Genomic DNA, 23,004 nt, shown 5'->3' on the forward strand with positions numbered 1-23,004 from the left:
AGGAGGACTGTTACCTCTCTACTGTTATTTATTTGGAACCAAATGTGGAGCACAAAGATACAGGCAAGTCCTTGATTTACAGTGAACCAAGACCAACAGAATGCCACATTTCTGCCTTCAGATGTCACAATTAAAGCCCAAAGCAAATTATGGCTATACATTATTCTTGGGTATTTCCCCCTAAGCCCTTGCTTTTCCTCTGACCTATGGCAGGAGCAGAGCCACAGGCACAGACAGGTCCACCAGAACACAGCCTAAATCCTGCTCTCAGGAAAGAAAATTCCAGCCATTTACCCCTCAACAAGTTTCCTATGTGCTGTCACACAGTACCTTTTTTGGCATTTATTAGTCCTCGAGGACCCATTAAATCATTTTTAGCAGCATTAAAGCAGAGGTTGCAGTTTACACGTGAATTGCTGTACTGCTGGGGCTGGAAGAAGCCACTCAATTATCTCCTCTGTGTTAAAAGCTGAACCCAGACTTGATAACTCATCTTAAACTGTAACAACCAGTGTTTCCCCAAGCCTTGATTACCTGACAGGCTGATCCCCAGCTGCCTTGGGCTTTTGGGGAGGGAGGGATCACTGCCAAGCAGGTTGGGGAACTGCAGCACAGAGAGCATCACCACTGACATGCTCAGCAGTGCATTACATGCAAAGCACTACTGGAAATGAAAACCAAAAGTCTGAGGCCCTCAGTACTCACAGCAGAGCTGGTACTCTTGCTGTATCTGATTTCTCCTTCTTTTAGAGCTCCAATTCTGTATAAGAACACCTGGAGATCCCAATTTAGCAATCACATTTAACCAGGTACTTGTGGCATTCCAAAGGAAAGCCAGTGTTCTCTTCAATCTTCAAAAAGGGCAAGGAGGAAGATCCAGGCAATTGCAGACCAGTCAGCCTCACCTCCATCCCTGGAAAAAAATGATGGAGCAGCTCTTTCTGGAGCTCATCTCTAAGCACATGGAAGAGATGAAGGTTATCAGGAGCAGTCAGCATGGATTTTCCAGGAGGAAATGATGCTTGACTGATCTGCTAGCCTTCTGTGCTGTTGTGTAGGTGCAGGGAGAGCAGTGGATGGAGGAGCCTACCTTCACCCTAGCAAGGCTTTGGACAGTCTCCCATAACATTCCCATAAGGAAACTCAGGAAATGTGGGATAGAAGAATGGGCAGTGAGCTGGATTAAGAACTGGCTACACCACAGAGCCCCAAGAGTGGTGGTCAATGGAGCTGAGTCCAACAGGAGATCTGGGACAAGTGGTTCCCCCAGGGATCAGTGCTGGGTCCAGTCCTGTTTTATTAATTCTTTAATTCTTTATTAATGATCTTGATGAGGGACAGTATCCTCCCAGCAAGTTTGCTGATGATACAAACCTGGGAGGAGTGGCTGACACCCCAGGAGGCTGTGCTGCCATTCAGAGGGACCTGGACAGGCTGGAGAGTTGGGCAGAGAGAAATGTTATGAATTACAAGGGCAAATGTAGAGTCTTACACCTGGGTAAGAACAACCCCAGGTACCAGGACAGGTTGGGGACTGAGCTGTTGGAGAGCAGTGAAGGGGAAAGGGCCCTGGGGGTGCTGGGGGATGGAAGGATGCCCAGGAGCCAACAATGAGTCCTGGTGGCCAAGAAGGCCAATGGCACCTGGGGGGCATTAGAAGGGGGTGGTCAGAAGGTAGAGAGAGGTTCTCCTCCCCCTCTACTCTGCCCTGGTGAGGCCACATCTGGAATATTGTGTCCAGTTCTGGGATCCTCAGTTCCAGAATGACAGGGAACTGCTTGAAAGAGTCCAGAGCAAAGAAAGGCACCAAGATGGTGAAGGGAGTGGTGAGGAGAGGCTGAGGGAGCTGGGGCTCTGCAGCTTGGAGGAGAAAGAGATAAACATCAGTGTTTATAAATATGTAAAGAGAGAGGCAGGAGGATGGAGCCAGGATCTTCTCAGGTATGCCCAACAATAGGACAAGAGGCAATGGATATAAGCTTGAGCACAGGTCTCAAGTTGTGCCAGGGGAGGTTCAGGTTGGACATGAGAAAGAATTTCTTTAGGGAGAGGGTGCTCAGCCATTGGAATGGGCTGCCCAGGGAAGGGGTGGATTCTCCATCCCTGGAGATATTTCAAAAGAGCCTGGATGTGGCACTCAGTGCCATGGGCTGGGAACCACGGGGGGAGTGGATCAAGGGTTGGACTTGATGATCTCTGAGGTCCCTTCCAACCCAGCCCATTCTAGGATTCTATGATTCTATGATATAAACAGGAGGACAATTTTTTCCCTGTGAGGATGACAGAGCCCTGTGCCAGGAGGCTCAGGGAGGTTGTGGAAGCTCCTTCCCTGGAAACATTCAAAACCTGCCTGGATGTGTTCCTGTGTGACCTCCTGTAGGTGACCCTGCTTTGGCAGGGGGGGTGGACTCAATGAATCTTTCAAGCTCCCTTCCAACCCCTCACTTTCTGTAAATCTCTCAAGTCAAATTAACAAGCTCATTACCTCTTGACATGTAAATATGTTGTAATATCCATCCCTGGTGACACCTATAAAGACTACAGCAATTCATAAAATTGGGGTTTGTCCCAGTTCAGCTGAAATACACACACTTGTCTTCACACACACACACACACCTATGTATTTTTCTATGTATTTTACCCCCTCCCTTAATCAACACCTCCAAGCCACTGAGTTTCAGTGAATCCATGCTCTTGACTGCACTGCTTTGAAAAAACCCACTGCCCTCATTCTTTCTCTAAGAATGAAAATTAGAACAATTTTCATGGTGCTCTCTATGACAATTTTTCCTCTTTTGTTTAATTTTGTTTCAGACTATCATTTGGCAGCTCTTGCAGGTTGAGCCCTGGAAAGAGATTACAGCTGTTGTCTTAAGCAGCAGGTGTAGCAATCAGCATGGAAATGGATGGATCATTTTGGTAGAGGGAGCTACAACAAATGGAAACAACAGCTCCAGCATAACATTTTAAAATAAAGCTAAGTAATTGATAAAAAGATGCTTCAGAGGAAAAACTAAATCCTTATATCTTTCCTCTACTAATGCATGCAGTCTCCTTGTTCTCAGTTCTGGAGTTTTTTTACACGGGCTGCTTTCATCCTGGCCTTCTGCCAAGTGTGTGCTGATGTTAACCCCTTGCTCAGTAGGAACTGTTGCAACTTTCTGCAAAGGACTGATCCTGTTGGGATGGCAGTGGATTTGGAGGAGGATTACAAAAAAACCCACATCTTTGGAGGCCCTCAACAAAGCTGCCATTTTTTCCATGTCTTCTCCTAAAGAAAGTAATCCAGCTGAAGCAAAATTCATAGTGTAGCTCCAGCAACTCAAAGCACCTGATGCTGGCCCCACAATTTGCAGGATCAGGTCCTTAGAAAGCTGTGTTTTCTAATTTCTATTTCTCTTCACAGTGAAACAAACCCAGCATCTTGGCCAAAGGTGCAGGTTTAATGAGAATGACTTTACACTACCCAATTTCTTCAGAATTAGCTATGAACTGCTGGGCAAAATGAGGGTTTTCTTTCCCTCTGACCTGGCTAATTTCAGAAAACACAAGACATAGAATCAAAATACCCTGAAATAGCCTGGAAGGGAAGTGAGGCACTGGAAAAAGCTGTGCACGTATTACACCATGTTAACTCTGCTTTTAAATCCAAAAAGCTGTGGTGGTCTGAAGGGAAAAAATTAAATGAGGATTGGAAAGGAATGGGGAGAAGTGAAGCATTCTTAAGCAGCCATGGCAAATATAAAGGAGAAATGCTCATCAGTGAAGGCATTCAGGCCCTCTCTACCCCAAAGAGGGATTATCTTGCACTCTCCCTGCAGACAGATCAAATTTCAGCCTTCTTTTCACAGGCACAGAGCACCTTCAAGCTCCCACTGGTACCACTGCTACTGATGCTACACTGTAAAAATCAGCCCAACTCCTCAGCCACAGATTACCCCCTCTCATGTGTATATGTATATATTTATGTATCTGTTATGTACAGATTTAGAGCCAGGGCCTATTCCCTCTGAGGTTGGGGAGAACTGAGAATGAATGCATTGCAAGGTCCTGATGGATAAGTGTCTGTTAAACATGGGATGACATGATGCACTTTTTTGGTTCTCTTACCAGAAGAGGACTGCTCCATTTTATGGGCTAGAGGAATTTCTGGTACTGCTGCACCTTGCTCAAAGTCAAGAGACCCAAGCTCTGCTCCCACCTCTATCCAAACCCAGTCATTTTGACTCCCCCATGGTCTACTCACTCAAACCCAGGATTTTCTTTGTTTTTAAACAAAGTCCTTGGACCACCTGTTGAGTCTTAAGCAGGCAGGGTGCCCTGCAGTGCATTACAGGAACAAAAAGCTGCTTCCTCTATGGATGTGCTACTTCAATGCCAATAATTCATAAAGCAGAATCACCAGTTTGCTGCAAGCAGTTCTGGTAAGAGAGAATAAAGTACTTCTAATAATCTCAGATGAGAATAAAGAGCTTTAGGTGCCCAAAATAAAACAACCTCCAGTGTCAGGACACGCCACATATTTCAGTATCATATTTTCAAGTTCAGTGCATGTGCCAATCTGTAGTGGGGACAGGACCTTGTCTGGAGCCTTGATGCTTCCAAATTACCACAGCTCCTGGCTAGGAACAGAGACATCATTCCTGGGAAATGCCAGGCTGGGGGGGAATTACCAACCCAAGAGGTGATTCACAGCACCTACGTTACACTGCAATAAAAGTAGCTCAGGAAAAGCCTTGTATTGAAACACTGAGCACCAGAGAGCTGAACAGTGAAACTTTCATGTGAACACAAGTCAGCTGGATGGAAGGGGGCTGAGCAGAAACTGGAATGAGACACAGGCTCTTCTGCAGCCTCTTGCTTCATTGCTGTGACCTCCAGCCAGCCAGCTGAGGGTGATGCCATTTCAGTCACTGAAGGCCACTGAGTGGCTTGTACTAAAAGCTTGGCTGCTCCCTCTGGGAAATCAGAGGTTTTCAAAGAGATTCCTGCATTGATTCCTTAATGTTAAAATAAACTGCCAATACTTTCTTCTGAAATGCCTCTGTGGACATCACTGATTTCTGACAAAACACTCCTGTGTCATCCAGAGAAGAGCAGGAGGTTTCTTTTCTGCCTCCAAACAGATGCACATTTCACTGTTCCCTGAGCACTCAGAAACAGAGTGTGTGACAAATCATAGTGCCAGCTGCTGAAACCAAGATGCCTGAGCTACCTTTCCTACCTCCTATGACTTCTGCAGGAATGAAGCATCTCCTGGGGGTGTGCAAGCCCTTGCAGGAGTCACCCCAGTGCATTGCTCTCATCCCAGCCCCTGCCACTTCTGGGCTTTGTTCTGTTTTCTTTCTAGAAAAGAGAATATTGTGCCTATGCCATCTGGTAGGCAAAATGCTGCACGTACACTGCAATATACCCTGCAGCACAGAATGGAGCCTTGCAGATTAAATGGGAAGAGAAGTGGCTGCAAGGGGAGAGAAAACTCCAGGTGTTAGAGCTGTTACAGGTGAGCCTAAGCATTTGCTTCCCCCAGGCAGCTACCTGTCAGGATTCATCTTCCTGAGCCCAGGAATGTGCCTCAGTAGACACCACACCCCATTCCAGGAAACCATAAATACCAAATGAGATGCTCAGCACCACACATAAAAGTCTCTTTTTTTCTGCATGCTGCCAGACCAGCATCAATCCTGCCTTTTGCTGGGGTTCCTTGGGGAAAACAAGGCAGGAAGTGAGTGAGGGTGCTTGGTACCTTCCTCCAAGGGAACCCCCACCTTTGTTTCTCTGCCTGGGGACCCTGCTTGTTTGTTTCCAGGTTAAGGGACATCCTCCCTCTTGCCAGGACCAACCCTAATCAGAATAATCTTCCACAGCCCCACTTGCAAGTACTTTTGGTAACAAAGCTGGGGAAGAACTGGTTGTCTTCTGAATGAAGGAAGTGACACCAAATAGTTAACAAGGTTTTGGGGGGGAAATTTTGCCAAACAGGGCACCCCCCCAGCCTGTTAGAGACATGCAGTACAGGTGATGAACACCTAGCAAAAGCAATCCACTGGTGTATTTCTTTTCCTCCAATTTCCTTGTCATCTCACTAGAAAAAGCAATAATTTTCACAGAGTTTGTTAAGCTTATTTCACCCCGGAGCCCCTGCTCCTTTTTATTCCCCTCCCTCCTCCATTTCCCTGACTATACAAACTTTTTGTTTGAGGGCTGAAGTGGTTTAGGTCCCTTTATACTTGGAAAAGATGACAATGCCCAGGCAATGCTTGGCTTTAGGTATTCAGTTATGAGAGCAGCAGAAGGCCAGTGCAGACTTTGGAAAAGCCAAACATCAGGTGAGCTGGGGAAGTCACCCCCATTTCCCTACCACTCACTGGGATCATCCTGCTGCCCTGGGGGGGGTACTGGGACCCCCCTGCCACCTCCTGTCTGCCCCAGAGCTCAGCACTCTAGCAGAGCTAAGACCACCAACTGAGGCCAGACACAGCAATTTCAAGGTCAGAGCACCAGCATGGGGGTTTACCTAAAAAAAACCCCAACCCTGACTCCACAAGTGCTCCTTCCCATAACTTTGACACAAAAGTTATCTCAAAGCATGAAAGAATTTCCTTATTTTGAGGCATAACCAGCCCCTAGGTGACTTCTTTCCTGTTTCCACATAAATGTGGCAACTTCCAGACTTCCAGACTTCCAGACTTCCTTGCTGAACCCAAACCATGCACTGCCTCCAGGAAACACCAGTTTGGGGACAGTGGTGGCACTGGAAGTACAGAGCAGTCATGCTGGGGCAACACATTTGGGGATGCAGACACTGCAGTCAGTCCCTGTGGCCCAGCTATTTGTTGCTTTGGTCTTGTGTCAATCATTTGCTGCCCAGAAGAGTCCTGCACATCTTTTGGGGCAAAGCCACCAAACTTGGACACCTTAAAATTTCAGGCTGCAGGGCTTGGTTCATGTTACCATCAACTGAGAAAACACCTGCAAAATTCAGCCAGGTCTGGGTTTTGTAGCTGAGGTTTGAAGTCAGCAGGGTAGGACAGAGTCTCCACAGTCCCCTCTCAGCTTCCTTAAGCATTCACAATGTATTCAAAACCATCTATTTATGCTGCTCTCCCATAACTGTCCTCTCAGGGGCTGAAACCATAAGTGCTGTGGGTTAAACACATCAGTAGCTCTGACAAAGACATATTAGGTTGAATTTTAAACAAACAGACCTCTCTAAGCCTCTAAAATTTTAACCATCAGTGTGTAACAGCTGCTGAGATGTTCCTCACCTTGTAACATTTAAAACAATGATTCACCCTCAGAAGAAATATGTAACTGCCTAGAACTAACTCCCAAATAATGCTAATTATCTGCATGCTCTGTGTTTCAGCATATGCAATCTCCAGCCCCCAACACTGGACATTATGAAAGCTTTGAAATGACATCAACTTTCCAAAGAGCAGCCACCTATAAAATACCTAATTTTCAATCTGCATTTGATCACCCCAGCTTCAAAATCCCAGATTTTATGAGAGCTACAGATAATTTTTTGAATAAAAGCCAAGATTTTTGTTTTGGCTGGTTGCTGTATTTCCTGAAAACATGAAACTATCCCAAAAGGGCAGATGTCCTGGCTCACAGCTAAAGGTCAGCAGTCACCCAGGGAGCACTTGCTAAATGTCCCAAAATGATTGGGAAGGAAAGATTGGCACAACACTGCAGTATTATTAAAAGGTGATTTAAGTGAGGAAAAAGGGAGAAAGGAGAGAGACAGACAAGGATTAGCCTCTCAACAAGTGAGCTTTCAGCAAGACCAGAAAAGGGTTTTTTTCAGGTTCAGATTAGGGAGGCACAAGTTTTACTGGGAAGGGCAGGAGTTCAGGAGTCTCAGGACTTTGTGCAACACTGACATGCAGTTGTGTGATATGCAAAAAAAAAAAAAAAAAAAATTAAAAAAAAAAAATCCCTCATTGTCCCCTCAAGGGATCTCTCCCAGCTCAGCTCCAGGTTTCTAATTTGCCCCCAAGCACTTTCCTGGCTGAGTCCTGCAGCCAGCAGAGGGGGCAGCAGGCAGCTCTCATCTGTTTCTTAAAACCATCTGCTTGAACAAAGTTCCTTGTCAAAGTATTTAATTTTATATTAACAGGTGCTGAAAATTTCCCATCTGCTGAGAGGATACCAATGTGAACACAAGCACAGTGCAATTAAAATCTCTGAGGCACATATGATACTGGAAGCAGCTTTAAAACAAATTTTAATACCAGGCTCAACACTGTCCCAGCTCCCTCCAAGACTACAGATCTTGTTCTCTTTTTTTTATTCATGGTTTTCTTTCAAACTATGGATTATGTTAAATTTTCCAGCCAAATAAGCTCGAACCAAAAGCAACCCAGCAGCCTTCAGCAGGTGGCTGTGCACCCAGGGAACTTCACCACCTCCTCTGCCTGACCAAGAGCTCTGGGACATCAGAATTAACAAAGAATTTGGGAACAGAATCCTGCTAAGGAAATAATGAAATCATGAAATAATGAAATAACACTACTCTGACCTCTCAAAAGCATATGCTCCATTTGCTCATGGCCTAGGCTTTTTTTTATTATTATTATTTTTTTATATTTTAAAATTAAAACCAAACAGTTGTAAAGCAAAATAACTACCTTTCCAGCTAAAAGCTAACAGCAAAGCACTGACCACATGTGCAAGCTCAGATTTTATGCCCCTAAATCCTGTAAACTACAGCAAACTCAAGGCAAACAACAAATGCACTGGTAAGCAGCTAAGCATATATACTGCTGGACCTTAAATTTAGTCCTGGCAGACCCTGGAAGGGTATCTGGGAACACATGTGGCCTCTGCTATGCAGGGACAGCACTCAAACCATAGGATCCTGTTCCACATGTATCACTTTTGAATATCCCTATCATTTTTCACCTGTATTTCATGTGTATATTTCTCTAAAAAGTACTCTGCATGAGATAAAGGATTCTCTGCTCCTGGCCATGAAATGTTTGCCCCCAAATCTGCCAGAGACTGAAACAACAGTTTGTAAATTCCTGGCAAGGGGACAAAGCCACAGCTCAGAACAAGAGGTGTGGGGACAATTCAGGGTTTCAAGGACCTCAACCTGCAAGGATGGATTATTCACCAAAGCAAAATGTTGAATACTATCAGGCAGAATATTACTTTGGAGGGAGGTTGCTGTAGCCTTGCTATATTCTAGCTGGAGCTTCAGGGCAATTTACAAGTAGAGGCTATTGCCAGGATCAGCAGGGAGATTACAGAAGCAAGATTTGGTGTGATGAGCCTAAAAAAAGGCAGCTCCAGGCCTGAAGTTCAACCTGCTGCACCTGCCAGCACAGAACACATGAATAAACTGATCTCCAGGCTGCAAATACCATGAGAAAGGGTTGGACATCCCTATCCAGTGGGGCCTTCCCCACTATGTCCTTCTAAGGCCATACAAAATTGCTGACACACAGACAAGCCATGCACCAATACCTCTGCAATCCTGAAAAAACCACTGGAAAAACCACTGCTTCTAAGGAAATCCAGCAAAACCAGGCATCCAGTACCAGAAAGAACAGAACACCTCAATCTGACATTAAAAACTTTTTCATTTACCAGCACTACCTGCAAAAAATCTGTGAGATTAACATGAACTGCAAAATTTCTACAGCATTGTTTCAGCAGCTGAAGTGCTTTCATTGTCCCATCACCAGAACACCCTCAATTTTACATTACCTATGCAGTAGATAAAGAAAAAATAATAATATTGCCTACAGGTAAAAGCATACTCAAAACCCAGACACAATGTGATGAATTTTATTTTTTTTAAATCATGTCTTGCATAAATTGAAAGTTCTCTATTGATTGAAAGGGTAATTAAGCAAACTAAAATGCAAGCAAAAGACATCTCCTTGGCCTTGTGGGCTCAAGTGAGGTTATTCCCCACTGCAAAACAGCAATGATCTGTGCATTATGGTCTGCTGAAGCAATACTCTGCTTATTGAACACTTACTTTGTTTGATGCTTAAAAGAAACTCAGGTAAGCACTGCAGAAATAAAACTCTATTTTTGGAAAAAAAAAAAACAAAACAACAAGAGAAAGCCCTCACAGCCCTAATTGGCATCTCAACCAAAGCATCCTCCTTTGTTTATTACTGCTCATATTGATGTTATTATAATCGACCAAAAAAATGACACTCATGCTAAGCCAGTTCTTCACAAGCCAATTTCTCCTTATCAATATAATCCCCAAAGCTCCTATCAAATTTTACACTCTTACATGACAGCTGTACAGCTATGTTCTTCTGAGTGTTTGTGGCAAAAATAAAAGAGCAGCTACACCAGCCAGTGCTGTAATAGACAGGGGAGGGCAAAGGTGGTCAGGCTGCTGAATGTCTGGCATTAAACTCTGCAAAGGGCTGGATTTCTGAGGTCAGAAAGTGAGCTTTGCAGCACCTACATCAGGGCCAGGTCAGGTATCAGTCTGAGCAATCAGCATTGGAAGGCTCTTTTGAAAATCCTTGTTATCACTTTTTGAAGTGAGGGAAAATCAATTAATTTTGAGCTTTTAAAGGAATGCCTTCACTGTGGTCAGCTCTGGCCACCCAGTTACAATGCATTTTGCAGAGATGCACTGCCTTTTCTTTCTATTCAGTGTAAAAGCACTTCATCTTGGTTATCAGCTCCCTCAAGGTCAGGCTTATTTCTTTAGATCTATTATTTAGTGCTTGAAATTCCCAGTTCTATTTTTCTGGCTGTTACAGCTTCTTTCCCCAACTTCTATTCTTTCCATGACAAGTCCTTATGCTGACTGTTGATGCAGTCAGGAGGACTGTGAATCTAAATGCCTGACAACCTTCAAAACCTGACAATGGACACAATGTCTGATTCATAGGTCATCTCAACTTTGCCAATAATCTATTTATTTCCAGTGGCTTTCAGACCTTGAGCTTACTGTGCATTGTAAAACGGGCTCTTCAGGGAAAAAAAAAAAGTAAGAGAGCCATCCTTAGCCTTCATTTAGTATGTTAGGAGGAACACTGTGCTTTGGAGAGAGGTTTGCCCAAAATATCTTAAGTCCTGGTCTCTAAAACCTTCACTGCTGTACAACTGTGGGATATTAGCATGAAGCTGAAAGTTCTGAGTGAAATAATCTCCTTTGCATTCACAATCTACACAGAAAGGACAAGAAAAATCCATGCCTGCTTAACCTCTCCCCATCTGCCAAGGGCTATCCACTCACCTTTACCATATCCTTCAACTTACAGCTCAAGGCATAGTGCCAAGTTTTACATCACTACCTCAAACATTTTGCTGCTGTAGTAAGAGCTGATTACGTCCTGCTTGTAAAAGCTGTGTAGGTGCCAAGGTACACAATTTGTTGCTCTGAGTGCCTGCCAGCCTCCTGCAATGGCTCCACTGAAGTGGAGCTGTCAGAATGACTTGGTCTTGCAAAAAACCCTGCCAGAGGTACAATCCTTCTTGAAGACAAACATTTCATGGCAACTATTGAGCAAGATGCAGAGGAAGGCATCAAAACACCAACACCTGGCTTGGAAAGTTAAGGAGTGACTGGATCCCAAGCAGGGGAACCCAGGAAGGTTTTTACTTACTGTCAAAGCTTCTGTGCTGTGCTGTCAGGGTGGTCTGCACGGAGCGTCCAGCCTCCTTCATCATGGCTTCAAATTCACTTCTGCTTTTGTTTGCAAAGTTCTCCTCCATCTCACTGGTGCAGCAGGTATAGCCTTGGGGGCAAATTCGCAGATGTTCCCCTAAAATGAAAAAAAAAACCAACGTTTTTGAACGACCAGGTCTGGAAAAGAAAGGATTTCACACCAAACAAACTCAGCATAAAGCTATTCCAGCTCCCTAGTAACCTGGATCTGCATCCAGCTTTACCCCCTGCACTAATGCAGTGGTTGGTGTGAGCACAGGTATAAATTTTCTCACTGCTGGGTGTTAAGGAGAGAAAAGTGGAGGAGACAGATAAATTGAGGCTAGGAGAAGGGAAATAAAGTGTCTCCTGCTCAAAGTCTGCCCTAGAATCCAGCTCTGCCTGGAATCCCAGAGGGCATGGAAATCTCTGATTAAATGACACAGTAATTGTTCTCATTAGATTGAACATGTATATTCAAGCAACTGCTTGGAACTAGTTCCTCAAGAAAAGAATACCAACTCTAACATGCTCCCCACTGAACTCCCCAGAAAACAATTCTGAGGAGGCATTTTCCTGGCTGGAGAGGTGAGATTAGAGAGAAGTTTTCAAAAGACAGAGACAGGCCAAAGGCCAATGGAATTTGTGTAATTGCCCACCAGACACATTTTTTAAATCTGCTCTTTTTTTTTTTTTTCAATGAAAAATTTAATTCCCAGAAGGAGAAATGACCACCCAAAAAAGAATCTCTTGACAATCACTGACTGAATATACCCTTTGCTATAGAGAAGGACAGGAAGGTAAAAGGACTCAGCAGTTAAACTGAAAAACTCCTCAGTATGAGAGCTCTCCCTGACCTCTGCAATCTCTTTATTGTGGAGAAGCAAGCGTTTGCACTGGCAGAGTCAGCAACATTTTAAAAATAATTGCTTAAGCTCTTATGAGTCCTTACAAACAAAGACACATACACCTCCCCTCCCCCCATGTTTCTCCTTATCCAGCAATAAGAATTCATTTGAACGAAATCAAAGTTATTTTTTTTTAAAGAATAAAAAATGCCCTCCTTGTTGTTCCAAGCACGCACTGAGATACACCAATTACTAAGAAGTTACCCCATGCTCAACATAATTTGACTGGGACTGCCAATGATTTTGCTGGCAGTTTTACAGGACTGCTGTCTTACCATCAGAGCTGAGCTGAACCACATATTTAAAATCATGTTTTATCTTGTGTGTGTCGACAGCTTCAAATCTTGAACCTGCACAGTCCTCCTATTAAAGTTTCCTATTAAAGTCTTAAGCTATTTCCAGCATCCAGCCCCTACAAAATGGGGATAAAGGGTCTTTGAAACTGGGTGCGTCCTACCCTTGTGAACGACGTCATTAGTAGCCTGACTAAGAGCAATTTTGACAGGAATGCTCTGAAGTTGATGTATTTTAGGCAGAAGCCATTCAGGATGAGTTTGCATTTTGCTGGCCATCAGATCACAAGCTCTGCAGGGTGCTGAGGTGAGCCTGCCCTTGGAAAATAGGTTATCATGTGCCTTTGCCCTGACAGAGCTGCCTTCCTGCCTCTGTGACAGGAATTGCTGCTCACCAGCTTTCCCAAGAGTGGAACTCCCATCACCAGCTTGTCTTACTCCCAGCTGGGAGGACTAACAGAGAGAAAGGAGTGCCCCATGAGTCCCATGGGACCTCCTCCCAGTCCTCCCAGTCCCTATCAGGACCAGGCACCACTGTGCTACGCTGGCAAAAAACTGGGAAAGCAGCAACTTGCTCCAATGCAAAGATTCAAGTAGAAACATTATGCGGCTCAATGTTTGCCATATCAAATGCAATTTAAGTTACGGTGCTTGCCTAAGCCTTTCCTTCCTTCATAAACTCGATTGCTGCAATTCATCCCCTGAGCTCATTCCTGTAAAGCTGCCTTTTTATGACAGAGTCATCATGAGGCTTGCTGACACGTGACAGGCAGAAAAAGGGAGCTATAATTTTTTTGACAAGACAGAGCTCTGTTTCCTGTGGTGGCAAATTAAAAACTTTCTTCTTGCCCAGCCTCCTGATTTCTGACAAAGGTCCAAGTTCTGTTGATGGTCATTACATCCTTCTCTGCTGTCCTTGGTGTCCTCACATGAGGACATCCTCTCCTCTGTAAGGAGAAAAATGAAGAAAAGAAAGAAAACAAGAAAATTCTTGGAAAATTTTTCCACAAGAAAACGGATCCCAAAGGCTGCCTTTACCACTATGGGCTCAGGGGCATATTTTGCAGATGAGGTTCTGGTCCTGTGAACCTTCACACATGACAGAACCCGGAGGCACAAGGACTCCAGCCACTTCTCCCTAAATCCCAAAATAACCCTTTTTAAAACATCCTTTGTTTGGGTAAATAAAGAAGTAGGAACTAACTACCTGGGGAGCTCCCATGTCCTGGCCTGCTGCCTGGTGCAATTCCTGCTGCTGTGCAATGGCCTCCTACCCCCTCAGGCAGGATCAGGGCAGGAGATCTGCCTGAAATGAGGGGGAACAAACGTGGACCCCCGAGCCAGGAGATACCGATGTGTTTCAAAGACAGGCAGGTTCCCCCACACAGGTTTTAGAAACAAAAGGACAGGAGAAAGAGTGGGGATTTCTCCTGGAGAGTAACAGAGGCAGAAGATGGCCGGGGAGGACGAGCCCCGTGCTGTGCCCAAGCTCCCCGACGAACCACGAGGAGCAGCAGGAGTGTGAGGCACTTTTTCATGTTCATGAAAAAGATCAGGCAGAAACCTCCACGTTCCCACCCCAGGCAAAGCAGAGAGCCCATTCCAGAAGGATGGCACCAGCCCAAGGCCTGGCAGTGCCAGCCAAGCTGCAAGGAACCTCCAGCCAGGCGGCCCCACAGAAAAAGGCGGGAAAAAGTCTGAGGAGGGAAGCGAGAATGGAAGGGAAAACACATACCTGAAGATGTAAGTGCTTGATTATACAGAACTTTGTGAACTGAAGAGAGAAAATTCTTTAATGCTTGAACTCAGAACAGTTTCAAACCTTCCTGAAGCAGTATTTAGCTTTCACAAGGCATTTGTACAGTGTTCAGCACCACTTTACCTCAGTGAGCAGCAAAGGTTTTATCACTTTGTAATTCAAACTCAGAGCACACCAAACAGCCTCACAGCACTTTTACTTGCTTTGCTTTTTAGCCTGTCCCACCCTGGAAACATTCACTATTATTATTTAACCTTTCTTTTTTTTCTTACTCCAAAATAAATGTCCTCTGGACAGTACTTTTTCTCTCCTTATGTTTCAAAGTTAATTTCTTTGCTAACTTGCTGCTACCTCAGTGCTGAAGCTGCACTATAAACATCTCTGGGTTCACTTGGCAGGAGATAATCTGCAGATATCTACAGAGAGCTGGAGGTGTTTTATGAGGAGTAAATCTGCAAGATACAGTGTGTGTTCTGCTCTCCACTGCTGCATCAGAGAAATTGCCCTTTGTACACAGCTGACATGTTGCTTGCTCAAGGGTCCGTGCTCCCGGTCCCAAGGAAGAGCTTTGCAGAAGCAGAGGGCTGCTCCCAGTCTCCTTGAAGATAACAAATTCACTCCTCAGGGCCAAAGAGATTTACACCATCCCTTATGAATCTGTAACTAAACCCATCCACCCCTCCCCAGCCCTTGACTCGCATCCTCCCCCCCAACTGCTCTGGTAGCACCGAGGTGCCCAGGGTGCACTGGAACCAGCCCTGAACCCCCTGAGCACTCCAGATCTAAGACACATTTGTTAGTAAGAGAAGATGCACTTTGGGATGCTTGGCTTCCCCACAGAAAGCTATCAGCTTGCCCAAGATTTTGGCAGACAAAAATGAATGGTTCAGTCAGGGTCTCCCTGAAGTGCTGGCTCTCCTGCAAAGGCTGCCAAAGTCAGGGTGGGACAGAATTCTCCAAACTCCATAATCCTTTGGAAATGGAGACAGGTCAGAGTACGGCATGGAAAAAAGCAGCAAATATCTCATTTGTGATGAACTGCCCTGGAGTGGAAAGGAATAGGCAGGAGGCAATGAGAAGAACATCCCACTGCCTGGCTACAGGCTTGGGAAAGGAAGGGAAAAGAGAAAGAAAGAAAGGAAAAAAAAGGAAAAGAAAGAAGAGAAAGAAGAGAAGGAGGAAGGAAGAGAAGATAAGATAAAATAAGATAAGAGAAGAAAAGAGAAGAGAAGAGGAGAGAAGATTCAAGTCCTTGGTGTCTTTACCCATGTAAAAAGTGCTATTTCTATCCCCCTCATAGGACGCTGGCGATTGAATTAATTACAATGTTTGCAGAAGATTTGGAGTTCTTCGGATGTGTCAGGATATCTAAATGCAAATTATTACAAAATCATTCCTCCCAGAGGTTAATTTATTTCAGGCTGTGATAAATCCATCAAGATTTTTCCCTCATATTTGTAATCCTCCTTCCACTTGCTCTCCAAACTGCTCCAAAACCCCATCTCATGCTCCTAGTACAAAACTGGTTCCCAGCTGCCTCAATCCAGCCCCCCTTACCAAGACTCCTACAGCCCAAATCCCCCTCCTTGAGGGTTTCTGGGTGGACATACCCCAGGCAATCAGGCTTGCTGAAGTCCCACACTGCTGAGATCCCAGGGATGCCAGGATGCAGCCCCTGGCTGGGTCCAACCAAGTGAGCATGAGAGCACCTGGCAGCCAAGGAGCTCCAGTCCTCTCCTACTATCCCTGTGGCCTGATGGGCTCTCCTTCTTCACACCTAAACCCAAACTAATGAGCCTCAGAGGCAGAAACTGAGAACAAAACAGTTTAATTCAGACCATTATTTCAACCTTCAACACCCCCGTCATCTTTTTTTTTTTTTTTAATACATGTCAGAGTGTCTGCAGCTGATGCAAAATGAGTCTGGAAGTGGTCAAGATGTTAACAATACCTTGCAAAGAGGTAGTGCTACGAAAGTAAATCCACTTCCATAGGCCTCCCAGTTTTTCCTGCTTCAGATATTCCATCCTCAACTCTCTTGAAATACAGATCTTTAAAGAGAACGTGATAAGCAAAGATAACTCTGATAAAGAGAACTCTGATAAGTGACTGACAGCACAGCCTCCAACACTGCTACCATGAGACTACATTTGAAACCCACTCTTGTCACACAGTGGTACCCAAAAAACATTCAGACTAGGAGATAGTCCTGGCTGTCCACCCTAGGAAGAGCTTTTTATGAGCTTTTCATTCTAGATGCAATGAGAAACCTCAGCTGGCAAGTCACTCCCAAACACCTACACCCCACAACATCTGTGTAAGGGTCCAGGGGCTCAGCTGGACTCTCACAGTAGCTGCTAACACAAAACTCAAAGGGTTCCCACACTACTCTATAAAGGAGAATGCAAACCAGGTATTTTCCCACCTTGCCAAGGCAGGTGCTAAGCACTGTGCAGTCTGTTTCTTTGATTTGCAGTCAGGTGTCAGCAAAAGACAGTGTCTTCTCTTTTCTGATTATGTACAAAGAGCATCAGCCTGTTTGGCTTTGGTTTGCACCTAATGTCAGGGGAGCCACAGTAGGCCTGAATTTTAAATATTATAAGGCAAACCTTGAGACTTTAATCAAAATGCACTGAGCTACGTTCTTCCTAGGCATTAGAGATACCACAGGATGAGGATGGGAGGTGGAGGGGTGGGCAGGGGGTATGGGCTGGACAAGAAATGAAGGGCACAATATGGACTGGCAGTCCAAGAAGGCTTGTGCTCACGTGGAGTGATGATTTTCATGCACTTTCATCCAAAGAAACACTCTCAGAACAAAGAGTGGTGGTGGCAGGGCACAGCTGGAAGCCCTGACCCCGCTGCAGTGGGTCTGGGATGGGCATAATTGGGACCTAACAGAGCAACTGGGGAGAGGAGAGTCAGAGAGAAGCTGTCTGCTTCCCCAGCACCCTGCAGCAAGCCCTCATTGTGATTTTTGGAGAGGAAGAGCCAGGTTCAGCTCAGGCAGCCCCAAGCCTGCTGTGGGGAGCAGTGTCACAGCTCCTGCTGAGGACACTGCAGGGAAGGAGCAGGCAGCATCTTGCCTGCTTCATCCAGGCTGCCTCCCAGCCTCAGCCTGCCCAGAGGGATTTGGCACAGCCCACTCCTGTCTCACTTTGCTGCTGCTGCTGCTGTGTATCTCCAGGGACTGATAAGAAGGGCAGGAAGTCTCTTCCAAGCTGTATGCCACAAGGCTGGCTTTGTCCCATGTCAGCAGATTTTCTAATGCCTCCCCATCTGATGGCTGATCAGATAGCTTGTGCTGTGGGAGATGAACTAATGTTTTCCTTCCAGATAAAGAAAACAAGCACTGTGTTCCACACCAGTGATAAAAACAGCAAACTGGAAATAATAGCTAGGGAATATGCTTAATCTGTTGAAGCAATGCACATGTTTAAAACAAGACAATAGCAAAATACTAAACGTTTGTTCCCACAGCTCACCATTCAAACCAGGATTATACCAACAGAAGTAAAAAAAAAAACCAAGATCAGATAATCCACGAGATTTGCTCTTTCCATTACTTATCTTTTTACTCCTACTGGGATTTAATAAACTATCAAAACACTGCTAACCAAATAAGACAACTTAATCTGTCTGCTGTGTGGAGTTGGCTCCCTACCAGGTTAGAGCTGTTCTGTGAGTGCATGGTTGGGAAGCCTCAACACAGTGAAGGGATCCAGATATTCCTGAGAAATGCAACAACTCAGGCATCCTCAGGGCAGAAATCCACGGGTGGGTGGGAGGGTGGGTGGGAGGGCTTTGGGACTGCCCCGTTTCCTACTGACACACACACCATGCAAGTCACCCAGAGCCAGGTGGGAGGGTAGGGGGGAGGCTGAGCAGGAATTTTTTCTATGTTTGCTCTGTTCGTGCGTCAAAATGCTGCAGGCTCTGAGGCTGTCAGCTCAGTGTCACCCTCACAAGCTGTGAGGGTGGTAGCAATTTGTTTAATCCTAGACCCTGGTATCAGAGGAATTTATAAGGCAGGCAAGCATAGGCAAAAAAAAAAAAAAAAAAAAAAAAAAAAAAATTAATTAACAGAGCAAAAGAGCCACCTCCGTGTCCTGGAAAAATCTTAGGTAGAGAATAGACAAGGCTGCCTTCAGAAATGACAGTTTGAAAATCCTAATGTCATCTGTGTATGTTACAGTGGCAAACTGCCCAGAGGAATGGAACAGAGAAAATGTCACAAATGCTGACAACAGACTTGATTCTTACTGAAAAGAACTGTACCAAAGCATTTCACCCACGCATTGCTCCTTTGGGTTTTGGGAGCATCCTTCTGAAGGAACCTGTTGCTGCAGAACACTCCTCCCTCCCCCATAACTCTGCTTGCCCAGTTTCTCTCTTAGGATCTGCTCTTAGCTACAGGAACCTGACTCTCCCCAAACTCTGAGCTGTGCCTGTGCCACAGAAATCAGAACAGGGCACAATGATCCAAGCCTGTGTTTAAGGCCAAAGCAGGAAATGCTTTGTAATTTGCAGTAGAAAGTACCTTTTTCAGAAGTTTGACAGAGAAATGAGAGCATGAGGGACAAATGCACATGTACCACGAGCACTGAAGGATCTCTGTTTAAAAGAAGTGACCAAACACACCCAAACCCAATGTGCCTCTTCTGGGGATTGGACCCACTATTAGGAATCTCCTGAAGGAGTCTCAGTCTGTTCCCAGAAAGGAGATGACCTGTTTTGAAAGGCTTCCAAGTGGAGCCAGGACATGGTCTACAAGTAGAACACCCCAAATAAACCAATCTTGAAAGAAACCTTCAGTGCTCAGACCAGACCAGTTGCAAGGATCCTGAAGAAATGCACAGGGAGTTCACTGTTAGCTTCTTCCTCTCCCTTTCTCTGAAAAACAGAAAACTCCTAAAAAGAATCTTAGACAAGGGAAGAGTGATCTTGTCTCTTCACATAACACTTTTGGGGACAGACAGATTGAAGTTGGGTGTTGCAATCCATCACTATCAACCTATTCCACACTTTTCCTCAGCACATCAGCTTCTTGCCAGATGTTTTGGTTCTTTTTTTTCCCCCCCCCCTCTTCTTCTTAGAACAAAGAGTCTTTTTATCCTCAGTTTGCTGCAATCTACAGGAAGATCAAACTGGAAACCTATCACTCTTATCAGATGCAGCTTCATTGGAGGCTTCATAACACCACCAATATGTTATTACATAAGAGGCAAAGCAATTCATTAAGCAGAATCTTTTTCAATTTCTTCTCAGAAAAGTGTCTCCTGCAGAAACTGTCAGCCCTTCCCCATGTCCTGGCAGCTTGCTGCCAGAAGGATCAGTCTGGAAAAGAAATTTCAGTAGTAAACTGAAGATTAAAGATGCAGTTCCCACTAAGAGGTTTAAGAGGTGATGGCTTTTGCTTTATTCTCCATTATAAAAAAAAAAAAAAAAAAAAAAAAAACAAAAAAAAAGTTCTGGGGCAAAAATTTATAGAACCTGTGACATGAATGTGAAGAAGGGTTTGATTAAAATCAAAAGGCTCCTCCAGCCCTCCTGCTGAAGCTCTGCAAAGAAAGTGGTGATATAGCACTTCAGCTTATTTTGGGATAAAGAAACTACCAAGCTGCAGCAAGGCTCTAAGACATTGCTCAAGAATGGGGGGTGCTCTGGGCCAGCCCCAACCATTTCATTGCAAAGAACCAACCTGGATTCACCTCTCATGGAGGAGGCAAAATTTCAAGAACATTTCCTTCTAACCCCACCAACGCTGGTGTGAAGACAATTCCTCCAGGGTTTCAGACACATGCTCAACACCAGCCCCCTGCAAGGCACACCCTGATTCCTCATCCCTCTGCCACCCTTGTAGGATGCTGGGATGAGCAGGACACACCACATGAGAGGAGCAGGTTGGGCATGATGCACCCATGGAGGCTGCCATGGCTTCCCAGCCTGAGAAAAGAGGCTGGCTGCTGAGAGGACCACAGCCTGGCTCCTCCTGCTAGGAAAAAAGCTCCAGGCACTGCTGGGAGCACTGGGATTGCTGGAGTGGCTCCCTCCCTTCCTGCAGGATGTGAGAGTTAGAGAAGAATCTTGCTTTCTAGCAACAATTTTCCCAAGAGAAAAGAACCAAACTAAAAAACCCCAATCGTTCTGTCTGCTGGGAAGAATGAAAATAACTCCTGAGTTGTTTGCTTGTTTTTTGGTTTTTTTTTTTTAAACTTGTCTTTTAATAGTTATTAAACAAATTAAGTTCTTGGATCTGAATCTGACCCTGAGAGTTCATATAACCAAAATACCCGTGCCTAGAAATTTAAGAAATTGGCTTTAATGACACCCATTTATCTTAAGCTCCGTAAATGTGTGTACATTTTTCAAAATTAAAAATACAAAGATGCATGTAATTAATTGTCTGAACCCCACAAATTCACGACCATCCTTTTTTTAGATCTTCCTAAAAAATCAAGAGGCTTTACCTACGCAGAGTTGTTGGCTCATGCCATAGCTTAGGAGTGCTTATACCTCCTCTAAAACTTCTCTATGTGCTGGCAAGCATGTGGGAAGGTGCAGCATTAGAGGGGCAAACTGTGTCTGCTGTGGGCTTTTTCACTTTGCAGCTTGAAGCTTTGGTCAGACCCACAAATGCTTGGCCCTTCTTCAGCTCTTGCTTTGCTTTATTTGTCTCACGAGTGTTTTGGCCAGCAGGAAAAACAAAAATGCTGAGCAACTTGTGGAGCCCTTTCCTACAATTTTGAGCCCTCGTGCAAAGCAACTTTAACTACGGGGTCATCTTGTGGGAACATCAAATTGCAGCCTTCCAGTTTGACAGAGCAGATGCAGAACTTGGACAGATGAGTAGCAGCATCAAGGCTGGAGCCTGCAGAAGCTTCTGGGCCCCTGGATGAGAGAAATCTGCAGCAGAAGGGACTCAAGCTGCTGCCTTTCACTTCTAGGTGCAGAAGCACAGAAGTGCAATATGTGCCATTGCTCTGCTTTTTATACCTCTACCTGATCTTCCTAAAGCAGATTATAGAAAGCTGCCTGCAAGCCCAAAGATGCAGTGATATCCAGAAGGATATCCTTTAAAATTAATCCAGGGGTACAAGAAGATAAGGGCAGCAGTCTGGTCCTGCCACAACCATTTCATCAACAGATTTCAGTTTCTACAAAAGCCAAACCATCACCTTCCACTCCCACACGAAGGGGTGACCCAGGGGACCAGGTTGAAACTGGGATGAACATTTAAAACTCCAACACCCTGCTAGATCTCAGTGTGGCTCACAAGCATATGCCCAAAATTTTACCAGAGAAATTTATTTTAAGCGACTTCTTTTTGAAAACTTAATGGAAGTGTAGCTGTTCTCCCCTGAGCTTCAGGAACAGATGACTAAGAAATGTTGCCAGTATCTGTCTTTCAGTGAGATTAGTGTTGGGTTTGTGTGGTATCCTATTTATAACTTTGACAAACAGCTCACCCAATCATTTCATACTTAATCATAGCTGTCTGCCCAGCTCCCTTCAGAGAAAATCTTTTCAAAAAAGTATGTGCCAACATAATACAAACAAAAGGAAGCAAACCACAGTCAAGGAAAAAAAAAACACAAAAAACCCTTGCTCCCCAAACCAGCAAAAGCTCACAGGCTGTACAGAAACCAAGACTTGGTAAATCATAAGGCATAATTAGAGCATCATTATTCATGGGACTGCATAGCTATAGTTAGTCAGTGTTTCCACTGTAAACCCCTACTTTCATAGAGGTTTGCAGATCAGCTGCAAGGAATTAGTCTGTGATGAAATTTGGCAGTAGAAATTTTAGAGCAAGGATTATTTTTTTAAACCATTAAAAGATTCTTCCCCCCTTTCAATTCCCTTCTTACTTCTGAGGCTGTAGCAGTGCTCATAAAAGAAACAAAACCCACTTCTGCCTGCTCTTTGAAGTTTCGTTTCTGTGCATGGCTCTGTGTGGTTAAGGGGATCAAAAATATCAATTTAGCATAGATTTTCCAATAGAGAAGTCTTAAAAATTTGAAGTTGTGATTCCCACAACAATTACAGCTCAACTTTCCTTTGTACATACTCAGAAGCATTACTATCTATGGTGTTAATTGCTGTGCCAAAGGGGCCTTTACAGTCACAGTCATCCCTGCATTAATTTCTAGTGCCAAAGATGGGTTTATATTTCATGGGATAGAGCTCTTAAGATTTCTTTACATCTCTCTGTCTTTGAAATAATATTTTGCAGGGATTATAAAAGATTACATTTTGCCAGACTTGCCCTCAAGCCCTGTGTTTGTCCAGCTGCTTCCTCCCTGCCTACCTGCCTCTTGCTTTAGGGCTCAGACTTCAGCACATCCGTGGGCATGGTTAGAGACCACTGAAGGGGAAGCATAAGGAAAGGGACAGAACAAACAC

General features: G+C 44.6%; 2 protein-coding genes across 2 annotated transcripts in view; both read right to left on the reverse strand.

The window, feature by feature from the left end:
* Positions 1-23,004, reverse strand: part of STK25 (serine/threonine kinase 25) — a 289,606-nt gene that overhangs the window by 175,498 nt on the left and 91,104 nt on the right. The window lies entirely within an intron of this gene.
* The window catches only part of GPC1 (glypican 1), a 211,606-nt gene that overhangs the window by 97,993 nt on the left and 90,609 nt on the right, over positions 1-23,004 (reverse strand). Inside the window, exon 2 of the mRNA XM_071751680.1 lies at positions 11,598-11,756. Coding sequence (XP_071607781.1) covers positions 11,598-11,756 — 159 coding nt within the window. The remainder of the gene's footprint in view (positions 1-11,597; positions 11,757-23,004) is intronic.

This window comes from Heliangelus exortis, chromosome 9 (assembly GCF_036169615.1).
Source record: "Heliangelus exortis chromosome 9, bHelExo1.hap1, whole genome shotgun sequence".
In the NCBI taxonomy this organism is placed as follows: Eukaryota; Metazoa; Chordata; class Aves; order Apodiformes; family Trochilidae; genus Heliangelus; species Heliangelus exortis.